The sequence below is a fragment of the Triplophysa dalaica genome, chromosome 19 (assembly GCF_015846415.1).
Source record: "Triplophysa dalaica isolate WHDGS20190420 chromosome 19, ASM1584641v1, whole genome shotgun sequence".
Taxonomy (NCBI): Eukaryota; Metazoa; Chordata; class Actinopteri; order Cypriniformes; family Nemacheilidae; genus Triplophysa; species Triplophysa dalaica.
Genome location: NC_079560.1, coordinates 12593629 through 12613104, shown reverse-complemented (window position 1 = coordinate 12613104; position 19476 = coordinate 12593629). Strand labels below are relative to the sequence as shown.

The following is a 19476-nucleotide window of genomic DNA, read 5'->3' as shown; positions in this document are numbered from 1 at the left end:
CTAGACAGCATCGTTCAAACGCGTCAACCATAATCAAAATCGCACCATTAAAACACACATAAATATCCAAAAACGCTATCCAAGCGAAGAGCTCATGTAACTTATATGTTCGGAAACAGCATTTGGGCTGATGTTGTGCTACAGACGGATTCATATAACCTAGCCTGCTATCAATTCCATCACTAACAGCATTATTTCGGTTTGGACAGATCTGTTCGGCTAGCTGTAGGGCGTATGCCAACAACCAAGACAAACTACAAAACTGCTAATGTTATTTTAAAAACGCGTCGTTTAAAGTCGCACCACACACATCTTTAAATCGCGACTCCCCGGCTTGCTACCTCCACCGCTGTTAGCAAGTTAGCCGCTCCAGGATTGAAGGAAAGATCCACTCACCAAGTTAATGTCAGATCCAGTAAGATAGTCTTCAATCCATATACATGAATAAAGCATGGGCGGCTTTGAGACGTGTAATGTAAGCCTGTGGAGTGAAAAGAATCGTGGCGTCCCGGTCCAAACGCAGAGTGTGTCTCTGCTCGGTGAAGCCAGCAGAACTCGCGCCTGCTTGACTGTCCTTCACATACACACTGGACTCTTCCACAGGCGAGTGCGCGAAGACTGCAGTGCGTACACCTACCGCTAGTGGGCGCGAAATCACTGTTTTTTTTCAATGGGTAGAGTCTGTTTCTTTGTGTGCCGTTTTGGGTTGTTTTCCCTGCACTCATGGGTGAGAAGCATTTACATATTGAGCGATTTATGTAGTTAGATATGTAAAACACGCGTTGCTTTTGCAATCGCAATATTTAAGAGTTGGATCATAGTTGACATGTTATTTAATAACAATGCATCTTTAAGAAAGTTTCGCTATACCTATGAACCTATGCACAAGCATGCTTAAAGCTTGTCCTCTAAAAATGTCTATCAAATTCAAAAGTATAAGCCTGTTAGACATTGCCATCATGTATTTATCAGTGTTAGTGGAGAGTCTGTCAACACAATCAGTCACTCTATATGCATAATGCTTTAATGTTTTAAACAGCGTGACCTTCCATGCTCTCTAAAACTAATGGGCCAGGGAACTGTCCTGGGTTTCAAGGATTGTCATTTTTACGTTTACTCAAATCTGGATATGTTTACTCCAAATGTATTTTAAATAGGTTATTTAAATTATTTTATTATCACAATAAGGAAATTATTAAGCTGCAACATGTACCTTTTTGGTTAAAAATCAACCAAAATCAGTAACTGAGCATTCACCTCCTCATGTGAATCACCTCTCTTTTATGTCAGACAACATTACATTAGAAAAACAAAAATATATAATACTAATGAAAAAACAAAAACATTGATAGTGGTTTTGTAAGGTGGTTGTTTATGCATCAGTTGCGCAAATATATGTAGGTTGACATGCAGGGTTGGCATAAAGCATTGCATTTTTTATTATTTAAAACAGTAACTGATCAGGCTGTGACGAGACTTTGACAACCAGTTGAACAAATTCATTCGAAGTGTAAAAGTAGATGTTTTCATTCACAGATTTTAATGGAAGGGAATTCAATAAAAATAAAATAAATGATAATAATAAAACAATACAAGCGAATTCATTATATATAATTATATATAACCAGTTGAACAAAATTCATTTGAAGCGTTAAAAGTCAATGTTTTCATCCACAGATTTTAATGGAAGGGAATTCAATAAAAATAAAATAAAAGATAATAATAAAACCATATAAGCGAATTCATTATATATAAGTGTGCGCACAATATGTGCCAAAATGGAAAATAAAATTAGAAGATATCAGGTTCCAGAACTTCACATTTCTATACTTTCTTGTATACTGCAATAAGTGCAAATCTCTATACTCCGCAACAGCAGGCGGCGCTGTGCTGTTGAACCATTTGTACAGAAGGAAAGGCTTCTCCACACAGGTTGTGTTACGCTAGCTCGCAGAGATGGCGACGTCTTTGGGTTCCAACACTTATAACAGACAAAATTGGGAAGATTCAGTGAGTAAAATAATACTTAGTGCTTTTACTTAAGAGTTATAGCGCATCGTTTTGTGTTGAACCTCTGTAACACCAAGCCCTTTATTGTTATTTGACTGTATCATAGAAAAGAGCACTTTAGCCTCTGGCTAATGGAAAGTCTTTGTAACGTTTACAGTCAACAAGTTCGATTTTTATGATTTCAGGTCAGTTGGGAAACCTTTTGATAGTCATCTCTAGTTTTTTTTAAATTTACCCTGTATAATACTAATCGTGAGATGCCCGAATGGCCGTGATGTGTACAAACAGACTAGCGTGGCATCCCTATCACGTTAATGCGTATGATGAGGATAACAAGATTGATTCTGAAACAATGATACAGACGAACAATATTGAAAATGAAATGAGAATTTAAAAGAGAAGTAAAAACCTGAGCCTGTAATATCAATTTGTATACGAGATATTTTTACTCATTTAAGCGTTTTTGTATAACATAAATATAAGTAACTTAGTATACTGGTAAAAGGGAGCACTTTATTATAATTTTTCGCAATACAAGAAAAGATCAGAAAAGCTGTATAAATTTCAAGCTGTCCCAGTTTGTCTTTTGTATGGTCGATACCGTAATGTTTTTGTTAAACAATCACAGTAACATAATTTCAATCGTTCATAACTGCTTTATGTCCTTTTATCGAAACAGGATTTTCCCATCCTCTGTCAAACATGCTTGGGTGAAAACCCCTACATCCGCATGGTAAGTACTAAGCAGAGTTATAATTAACTAATAAATTCTGTGATGAACACATTTTAGTTGCATATTTTTACTCTGCAAGTCTCTTTTTTTAAACAGTCCAAAGAGAAATATGGCAAAGAGTGTAAGGTACGGCATCATTCCTAAACAAAGTACTCCAAATAAATTGACACCCCTGTTTTTCCTGTGTCAGTATTGAATTGCTCTGTATGTTTCTTTCTCTAGATATGTGCACGTCCCTTCACTGTGTTTCGCTGGTGTCCTGGGGTCCGGATGCGCTTTAAAAAGACAGAGGTGTGTCAGACGTGCAGTAAAATGAAGAATGTGTGTCAGACATGCCTTCTGGATCTGGAATTCGGTAATGCAGTGTGTTATATGCATTAGAATTGTGTCCCAGTTTGTGACGTAAATGAAATATGTCAATTTAATGATCTAGATGCAAACCGTATTTCTACTGTAAAAATGTTTATGTACGTTGCACAGGCTTGCCAATTCAGGTTCGAGACACAGGGCTGTCTGTTAAAGATGAAGTACCAAGATCAGACGTGAATAAAGAGTATTATACTCAAAACATGGAGAGAGAGGTAATCTGTCTGTATTTTAAACATATGTATTCATTCACACTATATTAATTATAGTAGGCGGACCGTAAATAGAGATGTAGGGTCACACAAACTTTCAATAACCATATGCTACAAAATGTTTGTAGATAGCTAACTCCGATGGCACAAGACCTGTGGGGCTTCTTGGTAAAGTACCCGGCCACAGTGATATGCTGCTTAAACTGGCTCGTACTTCCCCATACTACAAGAGGAACAGACCACACATATGCTCCTTCTGGGTGAAGGGAGAGTGCAAGAGAGGAGAAGAGTGTCCTTATAGGTGAACATCATCATAGCATATATCTTTTTGCTTGCATGATATGTCACACATGTCCACACATTTGGTTGCTGAATACTGATGACATTTGTGAACTGATGAATGTAACTGCTGTAACATCACAGGCACGAGAAGCCCACTGATCCCGACGATCCGCTGGCCGATCAAAACATTAAGGACCGTTACTATGGCACCAATGATCCCGTAGCTGACAAACTTCTAAAGCGGGCCACCACCATGCCCAGACTGGATATACCTGATGACAAATCCATCACTACACTTTATATCGGAGGCCTGGGAGACGACGTCACAGACTCTGAGCTCAGGTGTGTGCACTACACAACATTCATACAACAAGCTTTATTTGAACATAGACACGGTTTCAGCAGCAACAACGTAAACAAATGTTATGAGGCCCAAAATTAACTTCTGGTAGACTTTCACAAGGTCAGTCAATAACTGGTAGTAGTTAATAATAACTGTGAGTAGTTTTAATTGAATTTAATACGATTAATATACAGTAAAATATTAATATTGCTTAATACTGATATAAGAAAAATTAAATAAATTGTTATATTTATGTTCATTTTAAATATGAGTGATTCATTTGAAAGAAGTAAAATAAATCTCCAAACTCTTACATGTTGTTAGTACAGGAATGGTATATGAAGCTTTTTCCATGCTCCGCATCTTGGACACTTCATTAAAAATGTCTAATGTGCAATATTTTATTTCTCAACAAAGAAATCACTTCTACCAATTTGGGGAGATTCGTACCATCACCATCGTTCAACGGCAGCAGTGTGCATTCATCCAGTTTGCCACGCGACCGTCTGCAGAGACGGCAGCAGAGAAATCCTTCAACAAACTTATCATCAACGGCCGGCGTCTTAATGTTAAATGGGGCAGGTTGGTGACTTACCATCATGTGTAAGGTATCAGTCTGTGATTTGGCTGGGCTTATTGTTGCTATGTGTGGTTCAGGTCACAAGCAGCTCGAGGGAAGGAGAAAGACGGGCAAACGGAGAGTGGAATCATGCTGGAGCCAGTGCCTGGACTCCCTGGTGGTAAGACCTTCTCAACTTTCAACACATATTCTTACTGTTACGTATGTGTAGGAATATAGAGATGTTTATGAGGACAGGGTCATGTTACAGCTGCTCACCATTTTTAGGTCTTTGAAATGCAGAGCAGCATTTTTAACGTTTGATTTTTATGACAGCTTTGCCCCCTCCTCCTTTGTCTGATGAGGATACCCCGGCCAACTATTTTAACCTGGGACCGTCAAGCTCTCCTTCTGTCATGAACTTCCAGGGACTTCCTCCTCCACCTGGGGTTGCCATGCCTCCACCTCCTGGTGAGCATCACCGAATCTTTCCACCAGCCCGTTTTTAACTTCAAGCACTTTTCTATTCCATTAAATATATCTGATCTGCTTAGGTTTCGGTCCTCCTATGTACCACACCATGGATCCCATGGGCCCACCAATGCCCCCTCCAATGGCCATGAGGCCCCCCGGACAGGTGCACTATCCTTCCCAGGATCCTCAGCGGATGGGCGCCCATGCAAGTCGCCACGGAGGCCCATAGATGGTCATACAGCTACCTCACTGTTCAGTGCGAATAAAACAACCCAAGGTTATGATGTCGCCACTGGTATTTTTGAAATCTGTCTGTCAATGAGTTGCAGGAGTGAGTTGGATGGAATGTGATGGACAAGCAAGACAGCAATTTTTTAGACAATAGAAAAATACCGGCATCTTGGACGTTTTTTATTAATCTCAGTTTGGATGTTTCTGAACTTTCGATCTGTTGTAAATGGTTTCTGTGTTCCTCAAGATCTTTCTGACCTGTTACTGGATTCTGTGTATTATATATTTAATATGAAATGCAGACATCATGGCTTAGATTAAGTTGCAATGACCAATAATACCAAAGGGGGGCACTGTTGACCATTACAGGGCACTGCCAACTTTTTTTACCCCATTGAAATATTCCAATATACAGTTCTCACCAGTGTCCACCCCATTTTCCTTTTTTCATTTAGCATGTATCTGTTTTTATAATTGCATAGATCAATGTGTTGACCCAAAGTGTTTTTTTAAATATACAACTGTCTTATTGTTGTAATTAGAATAAAGAAGCTTCTCATATTTAACAAAACTAATTTGTGAAATACAATGCAACACATGTAAACTTGAGCAACGTTTAGCATTTTATGGCTCAGCTCGCAACTCACATCACTGGTTTATGCGTCGCTCAGAACTCAGTCCAAGAGATCTCTTTCATCACCGATAGTTCCCCAAAAATCACAGGAGATTCTCCAGCAATGGGGGTGTTCCAGCCCTGCGGGATGCGGTTGAAGTTGGGGCGATGACATATTCTTTCCCAGGTCAGGTTTGGCTCGGTATGAGCCTGCAGTAGTTCAAAGCCAGGGAGGGATAGAGTTCTCTCAGTACCTGCGGTTCCACCGAACGGCATAGGAGCTCTGTCGAGACGAATCACAACCGTTCTTTCATATACCAGAATATACATGAACCTCCTTTAAACGGTTAAACTCTATTGGTACGCAGCAGTCAGAGTAAGGTTTTTATCCTTCTTAAGGTCTAACGTAAATGTTTTGTGCTCTTATTTATGGAGAGAGAAGTAGAAAACAAGCTAGATTTGAACTAGCATTTCCCACTTAAGCACCAAGGCTTAAAAAAAGTGAATCATAAAATTCTGTAATTATTGAACCCTTTTGCAACCACAAGTTGAACTTGATTTATGTGTAAAAGAGGTCTAAAAACTGTATTGACTTAAAACTAATGAGAGTGAGTAAATAAAGCCAGATTGTTTAAAATCTTGCGTCTGGGGTGTAAGCATTAACCGCAAAGCCACAGCCCTGATGTGTTTGCATTGTACTTAATGCTTCACTTGATGAATTTTTTTAATTATGCCAGAAGTATCAGATTTACCTGTTGAAGCATTTAAAGTTGCCAGATGTGAGTTTGTGTGGAGGCTCGGGCAGGCGGTTACTGATACTGGCCAACAACGCCTCAGTATCCAAGAGCTTTTCCTCCCAGGGAGACTGATAAGATTTGGGGATCACCGTGACATTGAACTTCTCATGAGGAACTTCTTTCAGAGGTCCACCATAACCTGTGAAAGAGAGGTGAGAGATCGTCTGGTTTTATTGTATGAAAGTGAGACCGAGATACACAAGCATACATACCAGGTGCAAGAACATCAGGACTTCCTTTTTTAGCGACTGTATTTTTGAGTGTGGCCACTAGACTGTTTTTTCCAGGCTGGCTGATGTTGTCTTGAGAAGTGAAGCACTCGCTTTTATCACCTTGAGCGACATTGTGTTCTTGGAGTGACTCCCCAGAGAGCTGTATTGTAAGACAGCTGTATCATTCACTGTTATTGAATCTTTGCCTCAGAGTTACAGTCACATTTATACAGTATGTACTGTGGCCAAAATGAGTGCTGTCCAATATTGTGTATTTTTGGACATATTTGTTTTTAAAGATCCCTCGGGTTCGATTACGATATGGACAACACTAAAACTTTTGTAGTGTAGGACAAAAGTATTTGTTGTAAAAGCAAACTACAGCATATCAGGGTATAGGAGATTTTTTTCATATATAAAAATGAAAACCCAAAAATAAAAACCCTTTCATCATGTATTCACCATCTTATCGTTTAAAACCTGTATGACTTTCCTCTGCAAAACGCAAAGATAACATTAACAAAACTACGATTTCCTTTGTATTGTATGGACCACAGAGATGTTCCCAATGAGCGTGAATAAATGATGGCAGAATTTCGATTTTTGGGTGACCAAGCCCTTAAAATTTGAACTTCAGTTTATACCCCAAGTACAACTATGCAACATGAGTACAGCGTTTTTAATAAATCTTTATGATATATTTGAATAAAAAGCAAAGTTGTTAATTATCCAATATTGGACATCACTGTTTTGACTCTCTGTACTTCTGTCGGTTTGCTGCAATTGAAGCACCATGAAATGGCATATGTATCCTAATAATACTGAGACTGGATAGTCATTCAAATGTAGGGGGGACTTAATTTTACATAGCTAGCTTTTTTAAAGAGATTGTATTCCAGACTGAATTCTTTATACAACACATTTCTGAGAAGGTTTCTTGATCAGGATGTGGAGGCTGATGGACAAGTTCACCCGTGAGAGCATTTCAACATTATTATGGTAACTTGTTTGCATTTCTTGTTATTTTTTACAGTTATAATATATAGTTTATAGTCATTTACTTTATGAACATCAAGTGACCTTTAGATTTATGTGCACATTCATTGAGACTTGTCTATAATGGTACATTTCACGTAGACTTTAAAGGATGGTTCACCTTAAAATAAGCCCCCATTGAATTCCACATGAAAATAGTAATAAAAAAAGACTATGGGAAGTCACGGGGGCTTATTTTGAAGTGAAGTACTCCTTTAAGATGGTGAACAAGCATCTTACATTGTGTGGCCTGTTTGCTAGGTTTTCCAATGTGAATTTCTCCACTCTTTTAAGTCTCTCCTGAAACATTATAGATCCTCTGTTGGACATCAGGTTGAGCTCCTCCATCATTAGATCCAGAGGAACACTGACTTTCTTCCCCAGGTCGAGACGTGCTAACACAGACACGCACACACACACACACACACACACACACACACACAAACAAACATGTGTTAGGTTCTATTCATTGTGTAGACCTTATGACTCTTATAATGTGTTAAGTGTATATTTTACCCCCTCTCCATATCCACACTAAATCTAATTCTCACAGAATACTTTGCATTTTCAAATAAGCATAATTTAGTGTCTTTAATAATCAGATTTCATCATGGGTTTCCCATGTGGGTGGATCAGACTGATCCAGACATTTATAATGCTAACAAACAACTTTCTATTTTTTAACCACAAGTAGTTTCAATAAAGTGTTCTAAAGCAAATATTATTACAATATAACATCAGTTACACTTTTTTAGATGTTAACACATGCTCTTTAATTCACTGTGATCATTCATCTTTAACTTCAGCAGTATTTGTCCAACATTCTTCATCCTCACCTTGACTCTCCAAACATGAGCAGAACATGTGAAATGATGTGTTTAAATCATTCAGACACATGTATCTGGATGTAACCTAAACCTGCTTTCCTGTAACGTTACAGTGACCTCAGATATTTCTTGATCTGCCGTGAATGAGTCATGATCTCCCTGAGGAAAGCCTTTGATCCGATGCTGTCATATTACATTACAAATTCCCCAACTGTTTTGGCCGTAAAGTCACAAAGACACGCCACTGTGGAATGTGAAATCTGGCTCTGTTTACTGTTTCGCTCTGTTTCTAACATCGAATTTTGCTTGTAAAGCGGTTTTATTGAATCTGTCGTTTCCATTAAGAAGTCATGCTGTTTAAAGAAAATGAGAAGGGGGTGTTTTTTGGTGGATTTTGGATGCTGAACTGGTTCTGATCTTACCTCCACATGTGTCCGAGTACTGTTCCAAAACTTCTTTCTTCTGGGATACGTCAGTGTATGGGACAGGCATGATGATATGTGTTTGGCCTTTAATAAAACCTTTCCTGTAAAAATACTTTGATGCTTTGAACACTTTTCCAAACATTATCTTACACAATTTGCACTCTTTTGAGTTTCATAAGATCTACACTATAAAAACATCCTCTAAAAAATCTAAACATTTCTGCCATATTGAAAATTACATGCTTTCTTGTAAATGTGCAGTCTTCTTCTGTAACTTGATGGATTCTTACTGTATTTTACTGTTTAAAATCCTGTAAAAACCAGAAAAATATCCTGGTAGCTGGAAAAATATCATGTTTCACGTACAATTACATTTTTCTTTTCATTTTTACATTTTTTATAACTGTAATTTTACTGTATTTCAAAAATTCACGAAAATCTGTAAAACAAACGGTACAACTTTTTAAATGACATTTTGACAGTGTATATTTGGCAAAAAAGTAATGCAAAGCCTACCAATTTAAATTCCTGAATCTGTTCTACGGATACAAGCGTAGATGATGCTTCCCGTCCCGCAGCACAAACGGTTATGTGAGCTCACATCAGACACACTTTGGACTTTCTGTCTTGCTGTGGTTTGATCACGTCTTATTATAGAAATGAATGTAACTAATAGGCTTGGATTAGCACAGTGGAGCTCCAGTATCCACTGGAATTAAACTTGATCCACTGGTCATAACACAACGCGTGTAGACTGTTGACCGCAGAGGAAGGCGACATGGCCTCTGAGTCATGCCTATGTTCTGCCACGTTCATCCAAATAGGAGGGACGTCACGTGGTGATGTTTTTCATTATTTGGCAGCAGAGGTGAGGCGGTTGATATCAAAACAACTAGCAAAACATAGTGTTACATGTAAAAAAACATGTTAGGATTTAAGAAACAAAAAATTGATTAGTCAAATTTTTGGCCACACCTCAAACTTGTGCTTTGATGCTGTGCTATGTTGGACTGGTGAGGATGCTCAAAGAGATGTTTTAAAAGCATTTCTTAAACTACAAAATGCTCGATTTTAGGTGTTTCTGCATTTTTAGGCTGGAACGAGAGAAACCATTTGAATACAAAAAATAATTATCTCAGCTTTTAGGAACTAGAGCAAATTTTAATGATTTAATTTCAATTATCTCACACAACGCACACACAAGATATTCATAGACCACAAAATCCAGTCAGACAGAGACACAAAACATAGATTTCACATATCATTTTTAACAAAGTACAAGCGGTACGCTTTTTTTGTGATGATTCTTTGGTTCGAAAACTACCGAAACAACTGAGACAGACTTTATATTCTTGTAACAATAACATGAACGACTCCTCTTTATTTTAGGCAACAAACTCTGCTTTGGTGCATTATTTATCTGTGTTTCATATCTCTCAAAACAGTGACAGCGACGGCACCATTTACACATTGCAAGAGGATTGTCTAGTCATAGAGCAATTCTCTGCAAGAGAATAAAAGATAACAGAGGGGAAACTATTTGTTCTGTTTTTTTCCTGTCAGTTTCTGTTGGCAGCCAATTTATAAACATGAAGACAGCTGCTTTTTATTGTCATCACAAAAGTCTTCCAGAGAAAATATTTCATACTTAGTTTAAATTAATAGGGCGGTTGTACAAAATGAGAGTTGGGCGAGAGCGTGCTCATTTCTTCTTTACAATATTATAGATGATCCAGTTCATGCCATCCTGAAGATAAAAGCAGAGAGAAACGTTATGACTTTCATTCGCTCCTTCTGTGAACAACCAATTTAAATACATAGATTGAGTTAAAACAGTGTTCCTAAAAGCAGGGTGACCGTGGCCCATGGGGGGGGGGCATAGCTGACTTACAAAGGGGCCTTAGGATGACTAATTATTGAAAATGAGACAAAATGAGCATCATTTCTTTTGGGGGGGATTTTGAGTTTTTGTGAGTTGGGCCTTTGAATATTGTTGAATACAGTTAAGGGCCTTAGACTAAAAAAACCCTGAATTAAAATAATAGAGATAAAATTAATAGCTATCACTTACAAATTGGTCTGTTCTTTACACAAAGGTGTGTTGCTTAAGGAGATGGTGCAAGTCACTTAATATTATTGTCATTATTTGTCATTTTTGATGATTGACAGCACCAGTGTCAATCCCCTTAGCTGTGTGATGTCACATTCTGTTAAATATCTGTTTTTGTGTTTGACAGAAAAAATACAATTTTACAATCGTATATGCTTGTATTTACATTATTTGCTATATTGTTGTTATGTTTACTCACCTGTACACCTTCTCCATCTACAGCAGAACAGGCTTGGATCTGCCACTCTCTGTCCCGATATGTGTGTAGGTTGAGGCCCTCAGCGATCTCGCTGGCTGGGGAGGCTGTGGCCAGGTCCTGCTTGTTGGCAAAGATGAGCAATGGCACACCCTTGAGGTTCTCCTCATCGATGAGTTCTGAGAGCTCCTGTGAAAGCAGGTGAACACGATTCACATACCAATGCCAATCTCTGTAGTCTAAACAGATCCAAAGGTTCAAGTAATAAATGTACAGAGATAAAGTGAAAATTACTCCGGAAACATAAAAAGGAGAAACTCTTGTAATGAATTTAGTAAGATGTTAGCAGTAATAAACTTTATGCAGAATATTTGTGGTGTTAAGACATTTATATTTATGCATTTGGCTGATGTTTGAGAATACATTGCTAGCATGATATATATACAGTATCTTAGATTCATAGACGTATGCATATTGGTATGCTTGAAAAATGAAGATGTTTAATATTTATCAGGTATCCTGGAATAAGTAACTGATCTTGCCTTGATTAATATTCAGAAATTTGTGATAAATAATTTTGCAAGACGCAAATAACATCGGACCAGCTTCTTGCTTCATTTGTTTAACACTACACTAAAGTTTAATCAAACTAAATGAAAAATGTATGCAATTTTTTTAGACTTAAAGGGATAATTCAACCCAAAATGAAAAGAAAAGAAAGATATTTGCAAGAATGTTGGGGGGAAGCAAGACTAGTAGAAAGAAATGTTGTACTTTTTTGTCCTGTTTAATACAAAAGAAAAGAAGAATTTAGGAAAACGAACAGTTCTGGGGCACTATGGCAACCGTTTTAATGGTTGTCAATGGTGCCCCAGAAATCTCAGTTGCTAACATTGAGGTTGAACAATTCATAACACAATTTTCATTTTGGGCGAATGATCCCTTTAGTATACACAAACCAAACTAAGCATCTGACCGGTGTGGTTTTATTGTCTTGCAAAATGGCCTATAAAGAGACATGGCAAGACTTTTTTTATACTGTGTTCACTGGTACTGACAGACTAGAAAAAAAGAGTTACAATGGCCAATTATTTTTCATCTTAAAGCAAATCATAAAAGATAAAAATGTGATGTGCACATAATAATGAACACAAATCCTCATAAAATAGTTATAAAGCTAAAAAAGATTGTGTTAAAAATATTAGTCATTCTGGGCTGACAAAGATGTTGTAATCTCCCTTTTTTGGTAAAATGTTGTTTTCATTGTTTTTAAAAAGATCGTCCTGTAAACATATATTGAAATACGCTTTTATTTGAGATAAGGGAACAGAGTAAAAAAAAGCATTCTGTTCCTTTCGGTGGAGAGAAAAGGTCCGTAATCGAAGAATCACCTTTAATGATCTAGAGGGGACTTTGATTTATCATGTCAACTATTTCAAATGAGCCTTTGAGACAAAAGATATCCACTAGAGTACAAAAGGTTGTAATTGTGGGCAGGTTGTTTTGACACATAAATAAATGAGATGAAACATTTTCTAGGCAAAAAAGCTGTCACACAATATCACAGACTGATTCTGTGTAGTCTTACCAGTCCTGTTTCCTCAAATCTCTTTTTGTCTGCGCTGTCAATCACATAGATCTAAAAGACAGTGAGAGAGAATGAGGACTTTTATACAACAAAAGACTGTATCACTTTCACCGAATGGAAATTTCATTACATTCTGCGTAACTTCAAATGTTCAAATAATGTCATTGGAAAGTTACTTCTCAGAGTTTTCTGATGTTAACAAATTCCTTACCAATAAATCTGTGTTCTCCAGGTATTTTTTCCAAAAGGGGCGAATCTTCCTCTGGCCTCCGATGTCCCACACGTTGAGCTTCATGCCATCGCAGGAGACGCTTTTAATATTAAAACCCTGTAATGCAGGATATCATTTAATACATTCCTGTACTGACCTCTTATGAAGACTTTTCTTAGTCAAAAAACTTTTAATTGGGTCGAAATCTTGACATGACCGTTAAACAGAAGCATAATGTATTTAAACTCCCGTGCTAAATTAAGCTGCCCCTTGAGCGGCCTCCAACTCCTGAGACTTTATGGTTAAGTAATCTTTAACCGTGGGATTAAAGGCACTGTTGTGGTGCTATTCTAAGAGCGGATCTTCTCCCCCCATAGGCCATGGCTCCTTACAGCTTTAACTGGCTGCTAACAAAACATACTAGGAATAGTCTTGTATTAGATTCAGGTCACATGACTCACAGCAAAAACACTTGCATTAAACTGCAGCATCTGCAATTTGCACTACAAATTTAATAGAGCGAAGATACTGTAGATTAATGCTGGTCTTATATTCATAAAACTACTGAAATTTTTAGTAACATTTTCCTTGAACCATGTGTGTATAATACATTATAAAAGTAGTTTTAAAGCATTGTAATGCAACTTTTATTGCATTGTGATGTCTTATGAACGCGACCCGGCCCCGGATAAGCGGAAGAAGATGGATGGATGGATGCATGGATGTCTTATAAATAGTTGTTATTACTGTTTATACATTATAACACTTAGCAATTCATTGTTACACTACACATTTTAAATTGGTTATAATTCTTTACTACTAGTTATTATGCATTAAAACACACATTATGAAGAATTATAATGCATTTTACACTTTAATAACTCCTTTTTATGCATTATACATACACGCTTCAAGGAAAGTATGACCAAATATTTTTCTATAGTCTTTCTGGTTTTCTATAGTATTTGTGGTTTGTTTAATCAATCACCTAAATGTCTTCATGATAGTGTTTTTTGTCTATCATTGCTTTTATATTTGTTGGTAGAGGGTGTACAGGTGAGGATATTAACACATGACTGCATGTTTACCACAAATATTACTTGCAAAGAAAATGTGTTTTACTATATATTAACTGTAAATATATTCAATTAATATATATATATATATATACATATATTTATATATATATATTTGAAAATACAGCCACGCCAAAAATTAAGGGACCATTCCAAATTTTCATTTCATCAATATTCATTCTCTAGATGTAGCCTACTATTGTGGCCTTTCCAGTCCAGTGTCTGTTAAATTTTAACAAAATCAAATTTCAGGAGGGATATAAAGTCATCCAGCAGCAATGTAAAAGACTGACAGAAGGACAAGACACATGTTAACTGTTATAAAATCGAGGTTAACACATAATTTCCCCCCCTAAATACATTGTGCTTCGAAATAGCTTAAAAGTGTTTGCTTTAAACAATGAGAATTTTAACCTGTTCCTCCAGTTTTTATTTTCTGCAAATAAATGCAAATAGAAACTTTTTTTGTAAGTAGTTCGCAGAATGAAACAAAAATAAGCATTTTACCTATATCTATAAATAGTAAAGGAAAAACGTTTTAATTTTGAAATGGTCTCATTTTTTCCGTAATTGTATGTAGAATAATACAATGTTAATATATTACATTATACTAAATAATAAATAAAAACATGAAATGTACTTATACAAATGTATATATCGCATTATATTTCCCCATGTATTTTGTCTTTTTATTTGCATATTGCTTCTAATACCAGACAATTATCCCCAAAGATGTGATGTCACAGCTTTAAAGATGCATTTTGTTGTACTTCTTGTCCACAATCTGGTCTCTTTAAATCTGCAGATTAACATCATTCAGTTTAGATGATGCACATGATGACCAAAACTAGTTTTATGCCAAAAAATGTTTAACATAACATCTTTAATGTATAAATTCCCTTTCAAAACAACGTTTTAATGTCACTGTGGTATTTAAACAGACATAAAATTGTCTCTCTGTCACTTTACCCAATGGCTTTAAAACGAAGTTAAAAGCATGAGAAATGTGTTAACATGCCATACACTAATAACTTCACACTTTTGCAAATTAGCCGGATGACTCATCAGACACGTGTTCATAATACACAACACATCAGTTATTAAAAGCTGAATAAGTGGTAAATGCATTCTGTGATGGCAGAAAGCCATGTTGCTTTCATAACCAAATATGTCCTGATTAACAAAGTTGTGACACTTGTTTTGCACCGGCGTACTAACAAGTGCAAGAGTAAAACCAGTGTTTTGAAAATGTCTAGCAGCGTTTCTAACCTGAGTCGGGGTGATGGTGTTTACATCTTCAGAGGCCAGCTGTTTGAGCAAAGTGGTTTTTCCAGCATTATCCAAACCGAGCAAGACTATGCGAAGTTCTTGCTCTGTAGTGCCCTTTAGCTTCTCGATGACGGAAAACAAACCCTTTAAAAAAACAAGAATGGATTTGATTGATTCAGAAGGTCAGGATTCTCCAAGTAGGCCTCTATGGATGCTCACCTTCTGGACTTCTCCCATAGTGCTTTGAATTTGGTGTCAGGAACCAGACGCAGAGTGATACTGATGGGGGCACAGCTACATTCTATGCAGGGTGAATCCGGCTAAGCGATGGGTAGTCCAGTAGGTCCACTTTTCTCTTCCCTCCCAAATAATAGTTATTCAGCACCCTTGCTTTTCCCGTCTTTGAGAGTTTTTGTGCCTGGGCTTCTGTGTGTGCGACATGTAGTGAGGATGTGGAGGTGGGTGAGTGTGGAGGAGGGGTTGGATTAGTAGGCCACAATTAGCAATCTCTCCGGCCGCCTTCCTGCACTCCTCTCCCCCGGCACTCCTCCAGCATTAAAGATTTACCTGGATTAACTACCAGCTGCTTCAGGACAGACCTCAGAGACTTACATGCTGCAAACCTTGAAGTCTTCTCATCCTTTTCCATCTATAATGTATTGATGTATTGTTGGTGTTTCTTGTTGGTTTTTCAGTGTTCATATCAGCATAACATCCAAACATCAGTAGTTTTTGGTTGCTGACTGATTTTAAGTACATTGTGAAAAATCTCACCATTCTATCATACAATGCCTTTCACATTCAACAGAGGGCAACAGTGTCTATATTGCTACAATCCATGGAAGTTGGAAAAAGAACTTTTAAAGTCCAGTGTGTAATTTTTTGGAGGATCTATTTACAGGAATGCAATATAATACACACATATCTTCAGATGTGTATAAAGACCTTACACAATGAAGCATTTTGTTTTTATTACCTTAGAATGTGCTTTTTCTATCTATTTCTATCAACTGCTTTGCACAATTATGGTTATTTTGAGCGGTAGTTGTGGAAAATCAGACCTTGAAATGTGCCAATTGAAATTTTCGCATTTTAAAAAATAAGATTCAGAGACACCGTACAAAAGAGCGCCAAATACGAAAAACACATATGAAAATTTCGGACTGCAGGGCCATTGCACTTTGAGTCCAAAATTTGCGTCCGATATTATCGACGTATAAAATAAATACGACCTCACGTTGTGTCAATCACATTACCTCCAATATTTTCGTCACACATAAAAACATTCGGACTGTGTTCGATTATCTGCGCTATTCGCGTCAGTAGCAAGCATTGTGAGAGGTGTTTTGACATTAAACAGACATATTCGAAAAAACTCATTATTAATCTATCACGCTTTATTTAATATTTTTATTTTCTATAGGCCTAGCAATACAGTGGAAACATGCTAACATCAAAACTTCATCTTTCTTTTGCAGGAACAATTTCAAAGGGATTGAAAATGCATCTTTCCTCCTTTTGTGTTACTCCAAAGACCCTCAATGTCCATTTCTTCCTATTAATGAGAAGCAATGGGGAGTCAAAATCCAGTCTCTCCAAACAGCCGCTCTCTTGTGCATCCTGCTGCCCTTATCACTGCTCTGCAGACTTTTTGACTCTATTGTTGACTTTTTGCTCCTGTAGGGATTCTGTAATAGTCTGAGGACTTATACATTCAGACAATCACAGAATGATCAATGTACTCCACAGTATATGTTAACCTATCATAGCATATTTTTAGCATGGGTGAGAGATGATACCCATTCTGTGACCTTATGATGATGTGTGATGATGTAAATAGAAAAGTGACATTTCCGTTGAGATTGCATAGAATATTAATTTGTAAAACATTATTACTTTCGGCCTTCATGGCCACATTATCATATTAGCACTCATTAATATTAATTGATCCCTGTGGAAACAACAAATTCACAAATGAGATCTCAGGCGACCAATGCATTGAGCCCTTACAGTCCCAAGCTGTGGAGACCCAGCAACTAAGTCTGTTAGTCCAAGTTTCTCAATCGACATGTAAACATAGTAAGTCCTTCTCCGGCCGATCATCTCTGTCAGTTTGGCTAAGGGTCATTAATAAGCACGTTTGCACTTTCCTCAGATGCCTTTGTTGCTAGCTGAGCTCATCTCTCCAGCTGTGAGGGACAGAAAGCGGGATGGTGAACCGACTTATGACTGCACGGACTGCTGCACTGATGAATTGAAAGGAACAGGTGTCAGCCGTCGCAGAACAGAAGGGCCTTTAGTGACGCAAAACAAACTGGTTCTGGATGGTTCTTTAGCCTGGACCTGTTTTGGGCAGTTTTGAGAAGTAGCTTGACACATTTGTGCATTGACCTGGCATGAAATGTTGCTTTGCGGTAAAACTATTGATGTGAATATCTAAGAAAGTGTTACCTCTGTTTTCTCTTTCAAATTGATATAAATATATCACTCTAAAAAGAATGATGCTATACACACAAGTGGTTCTTTGCAAGTAATTCTAGCAGAACCACTTCTAGTTCTATACAGCACCATATCTCGCTGCTTCAGTGGTTCTTCAGAGGTTCTTTGGGGTGAATGAGGTACATTGAAATTTATTCTTAGCAATTTTGTCTTGTTTTTAAGTATAAATATCTCAAAATTCTTAAATCAAGATACATTTAGATGTAAAGTCTTGCTTTCTGAAATAAATTCAAAATTTAACTAGTGCAAAAAAAGAAAGTATGATTTACTTATGTTTTTGTGTAATTTGCTTGATTTTTGCACACGTTATTAATTTTATTTATAACTTATTTGAATGAAGCTTATTTTTCTTACCCCATATATTTAATTTTTTTTAAAGCATAAACATTTTTGTAGAAATCAGAACTTAATATCTTTATATATTATATTTTGCTTCTCAAATACTTGTTTAAAAACCAGAAAGTGTGGTGCAGGCTGTTTATATACTGCAACACATCATATTAGTTTATATTTTTGACTGTTTTCCAGTAAAATAAAGCTGCTGTTCTTCTGAAACCTTGTATATCCATATTTTGTGAAAAAGGTATTCAAAAGTGCATTTCAACTTTGAAAGCAATTATGTATATAATCATTTAAAAAGTATAGACTTTTTCTATTTCCTGAAATACTGCAAATTTGGATATTCAAGGTTTTAGAAGGACAGTGACAATATCTTAAATCAAGATTTATTTACTTTTAACACGACCAAAGCTATTTAGTCTTGTTTACAAATGAGAGTAAAATTATTCATAAAATTACGAATATACTCTAAATATAACAATAATAAATAATCATGATAATTAAAAGGTAAAACTTAATTTAAGAGTATTTTTCAAACTATTTACAGATTTTCTTCAAATTTTCGTAGGTCATTTTGCTTCTTAGGTAAATGTATATTGATTTAAGAACTTCAGATAGTCAAACTAAAAACAAGACGCAAATACCAAGTAAGAAATACATTTTTTGCCGTGTATAGACACACGTGCCTGGCCCGAAGTTAATTTACGGTCTGTGTTTGGTTATAATGTAACAATGTATTATATTCATTTATATTAATATTTTGTTGCAATTGTACTAAATTACATTAAGTATAATAAGAGTATAATGTAATATATCTCAATTTCTTAATTTTTGCTAAGCAATAATGGTGGAAATGCTCAAAAGCACTTTTTATATTTCCCTAGCAATACTTTTGCTCAAGTTACAATTCCATGTGAACCTGACAGACTGATATTCATGCACTTTTATTGTCATGGAAAAGAGCAGATTTGACGTTTTGATTATTCCTTTGTGTATCCAAAAAGTATCTTTAAGTTTACACTATGTTTTACAGAAAATGAGGTTGGGTAGATGATGACAATATAAATGC

The 19476-nt window shown here is 36.5% G+C and overlaps 4 protein-coding genes across 8 annotated transcripts in view; 1 reads left to right on the top strand and 3 right to left on the bottom strand.

Moving 5' to 3' along the window:
* The window catches only part of ndst1b (N-deacetylase/N-sulfotransferase (heparan glucosaminyl) 1b), a 68582-nt gene extending 67982 nt beyond the window's left edge, over positions 1-600 (bottom strand). Inside the window, exon 1 of the mRNA XM_056730980.1 lies at positions 397-600. The gene's annotated coding sequence lies outside the window, so the exon portion shown is untranslated. The remainder of the gene's footprint in view (positions 1-396) is intronic.
* Positions 601-1832: 1232 nt separating this feature from the next.
* Positions 1833-5785, top strand: rbm22 (RNA binding motif protein 22). Of its 2 annotated transcripts, none has more exons than XM_056730159.1 (11): positions 1833-2010; positions 2690-2743; positions 2840-2869; positions 2966-3098; positions 3224-3324; positions 3450-3622; positions 3745-3945; positions 4364-4528; positions 4604-4686; positions 4842-4976; positions 5060-5785. In XM_056730159.1, exons 1-11 carry the CDS (start codon positions 1957-1959, stop codon positions 5206-5208), a joined length of 1278 nt encoding a protein of 425 aa, XP_056586137.1. In that variant the 5' UTR covers positions 1833-1956; the 3' UTR covers positions 5209-5785. The 2 variants fall into 2 exon arrangements, with proteins under 2 accessions (XP_056586137.1, XP_056586138.1); XM_056730160.1 differs by lacking the exon at positions 1833-2010 and adding an exon at positions 2178-2195 and having other exon boundaries at positions 5060-5784.
* On the bottom strand, positions 5378-9736 carry LOC130407379 (myozenin-2). 4 transcript variants are annotated; one of them, XM_056730163.1, is made up of 7 exons: positions 9636-9706; positions 9363-9430; positions 9117-9220; positions 8108-8262; positions 6833-6992; positions 6576-6759; positions 5378-6106 (listed from the first exon to the last, which is right to left on the bottom strand). In XM_056730163.1, exons 3-7 carry the CDS (start codon positions 9184-9186, stop codon positions 5878-5880), a joined length of 798 nt encoding a protein of 265 aa, XP_056586141.1. In that variant the 5' UTR covers positions 9187-9220; positions 9363-9430; positions 9636-9706; the 3' UTR covers positions 5378-5877. The 4 variants fall into 4 exon arrangements, with proteins under 4 accessions (XP_056586141.1, XP_056586139.1, XP_056586140.1 ...); XM_056730161.1 differs by having other exon boundaries at positions 9359-9430; positions 9636-9679; XM_056730162.1 differs by lacking the exon at positions 9363-9430 and having other exon boundaries at positions 9636-9736.
* A 1085-nt stretch (positions 9737-10821) lies between these two features.
* Positions 10822-15806, bottom strand: arl3l1 (ADP ribosylation factor like GTPase 3, like 1). Its single transcript, XM_056731607.1, has 6 exons — positions 15789-15806; positions 15570-15713; positions 13225-13341; positions 13014-13064; positions 11429-11614; positions 10822-10866 (listed from the first exon to the last, which is right to left on the bottom strand). The coding sequence occupies exons 1-6, from the start codon at positions 15804-15806 to the stop codon at positions 10822-10824; spliced, it is 561 nt and encodes a 186-aa protein (XP_056587585.1).
* Positions 15807-19476: the final 3670 nt, after the last annotated feature.

Bases quoted from the DNA above. Each gene is read 5' to 3' on its own strand.
- rbm22 (XM_056730159.1), top strand. From the start codon at position 1,957: ATGGCGACGTCTTTGGGTTCCAACACTTATAACAGACAAAATTGGGAA. The intron at 2,870-2,965 runs GTACGGCATCAT...TTCTTTCTCTAG, and splicing joins AATATGGCAAAGAGTGTAAG to ATATGTGCACGTCCCTTCAC. The intron at 4,529-4,603 runs GTTGGTGACTTA...TGTGTGGTTCAG, and splicing joins CTTAATGTTAAATGGGGCAG to GTCACAAGCAGCTCGAGGGA.
- arl3l1 (XM_056731607.1), bottom strand. The intron at 13,342-15,569 runs GTTAGAAACGCT...CCTGCATTACAG, and splicing joins ACACCATCACCCCGACTCAG to GGTTTTAATATTAAAAGCGT. The intron at 11,615-13,013 runs GTAAGACTACAC...CTGCTTTCACAG, and splicing joins GATTTGAGGAAACAGGACTG to GAGCTCTCAGAACTCATCGA.
- LOC130407379 (XM_056730161.1), bottom strand. The intron at 8,263-9,116 runs GTAAGATCAGAA...TGTCTGTGTTAG, and splicing joins GTACTCGGACACATGTGGAG to CACGTCTCGACCTGGGGAAG. The intron at 6,760-6,832 runs GTATGTATGCTT...TCTCTTTCACAG, and splicing joins TCCTGATGTTCTTGCACCTG to GTTATGGTGGACCTCTGAAA.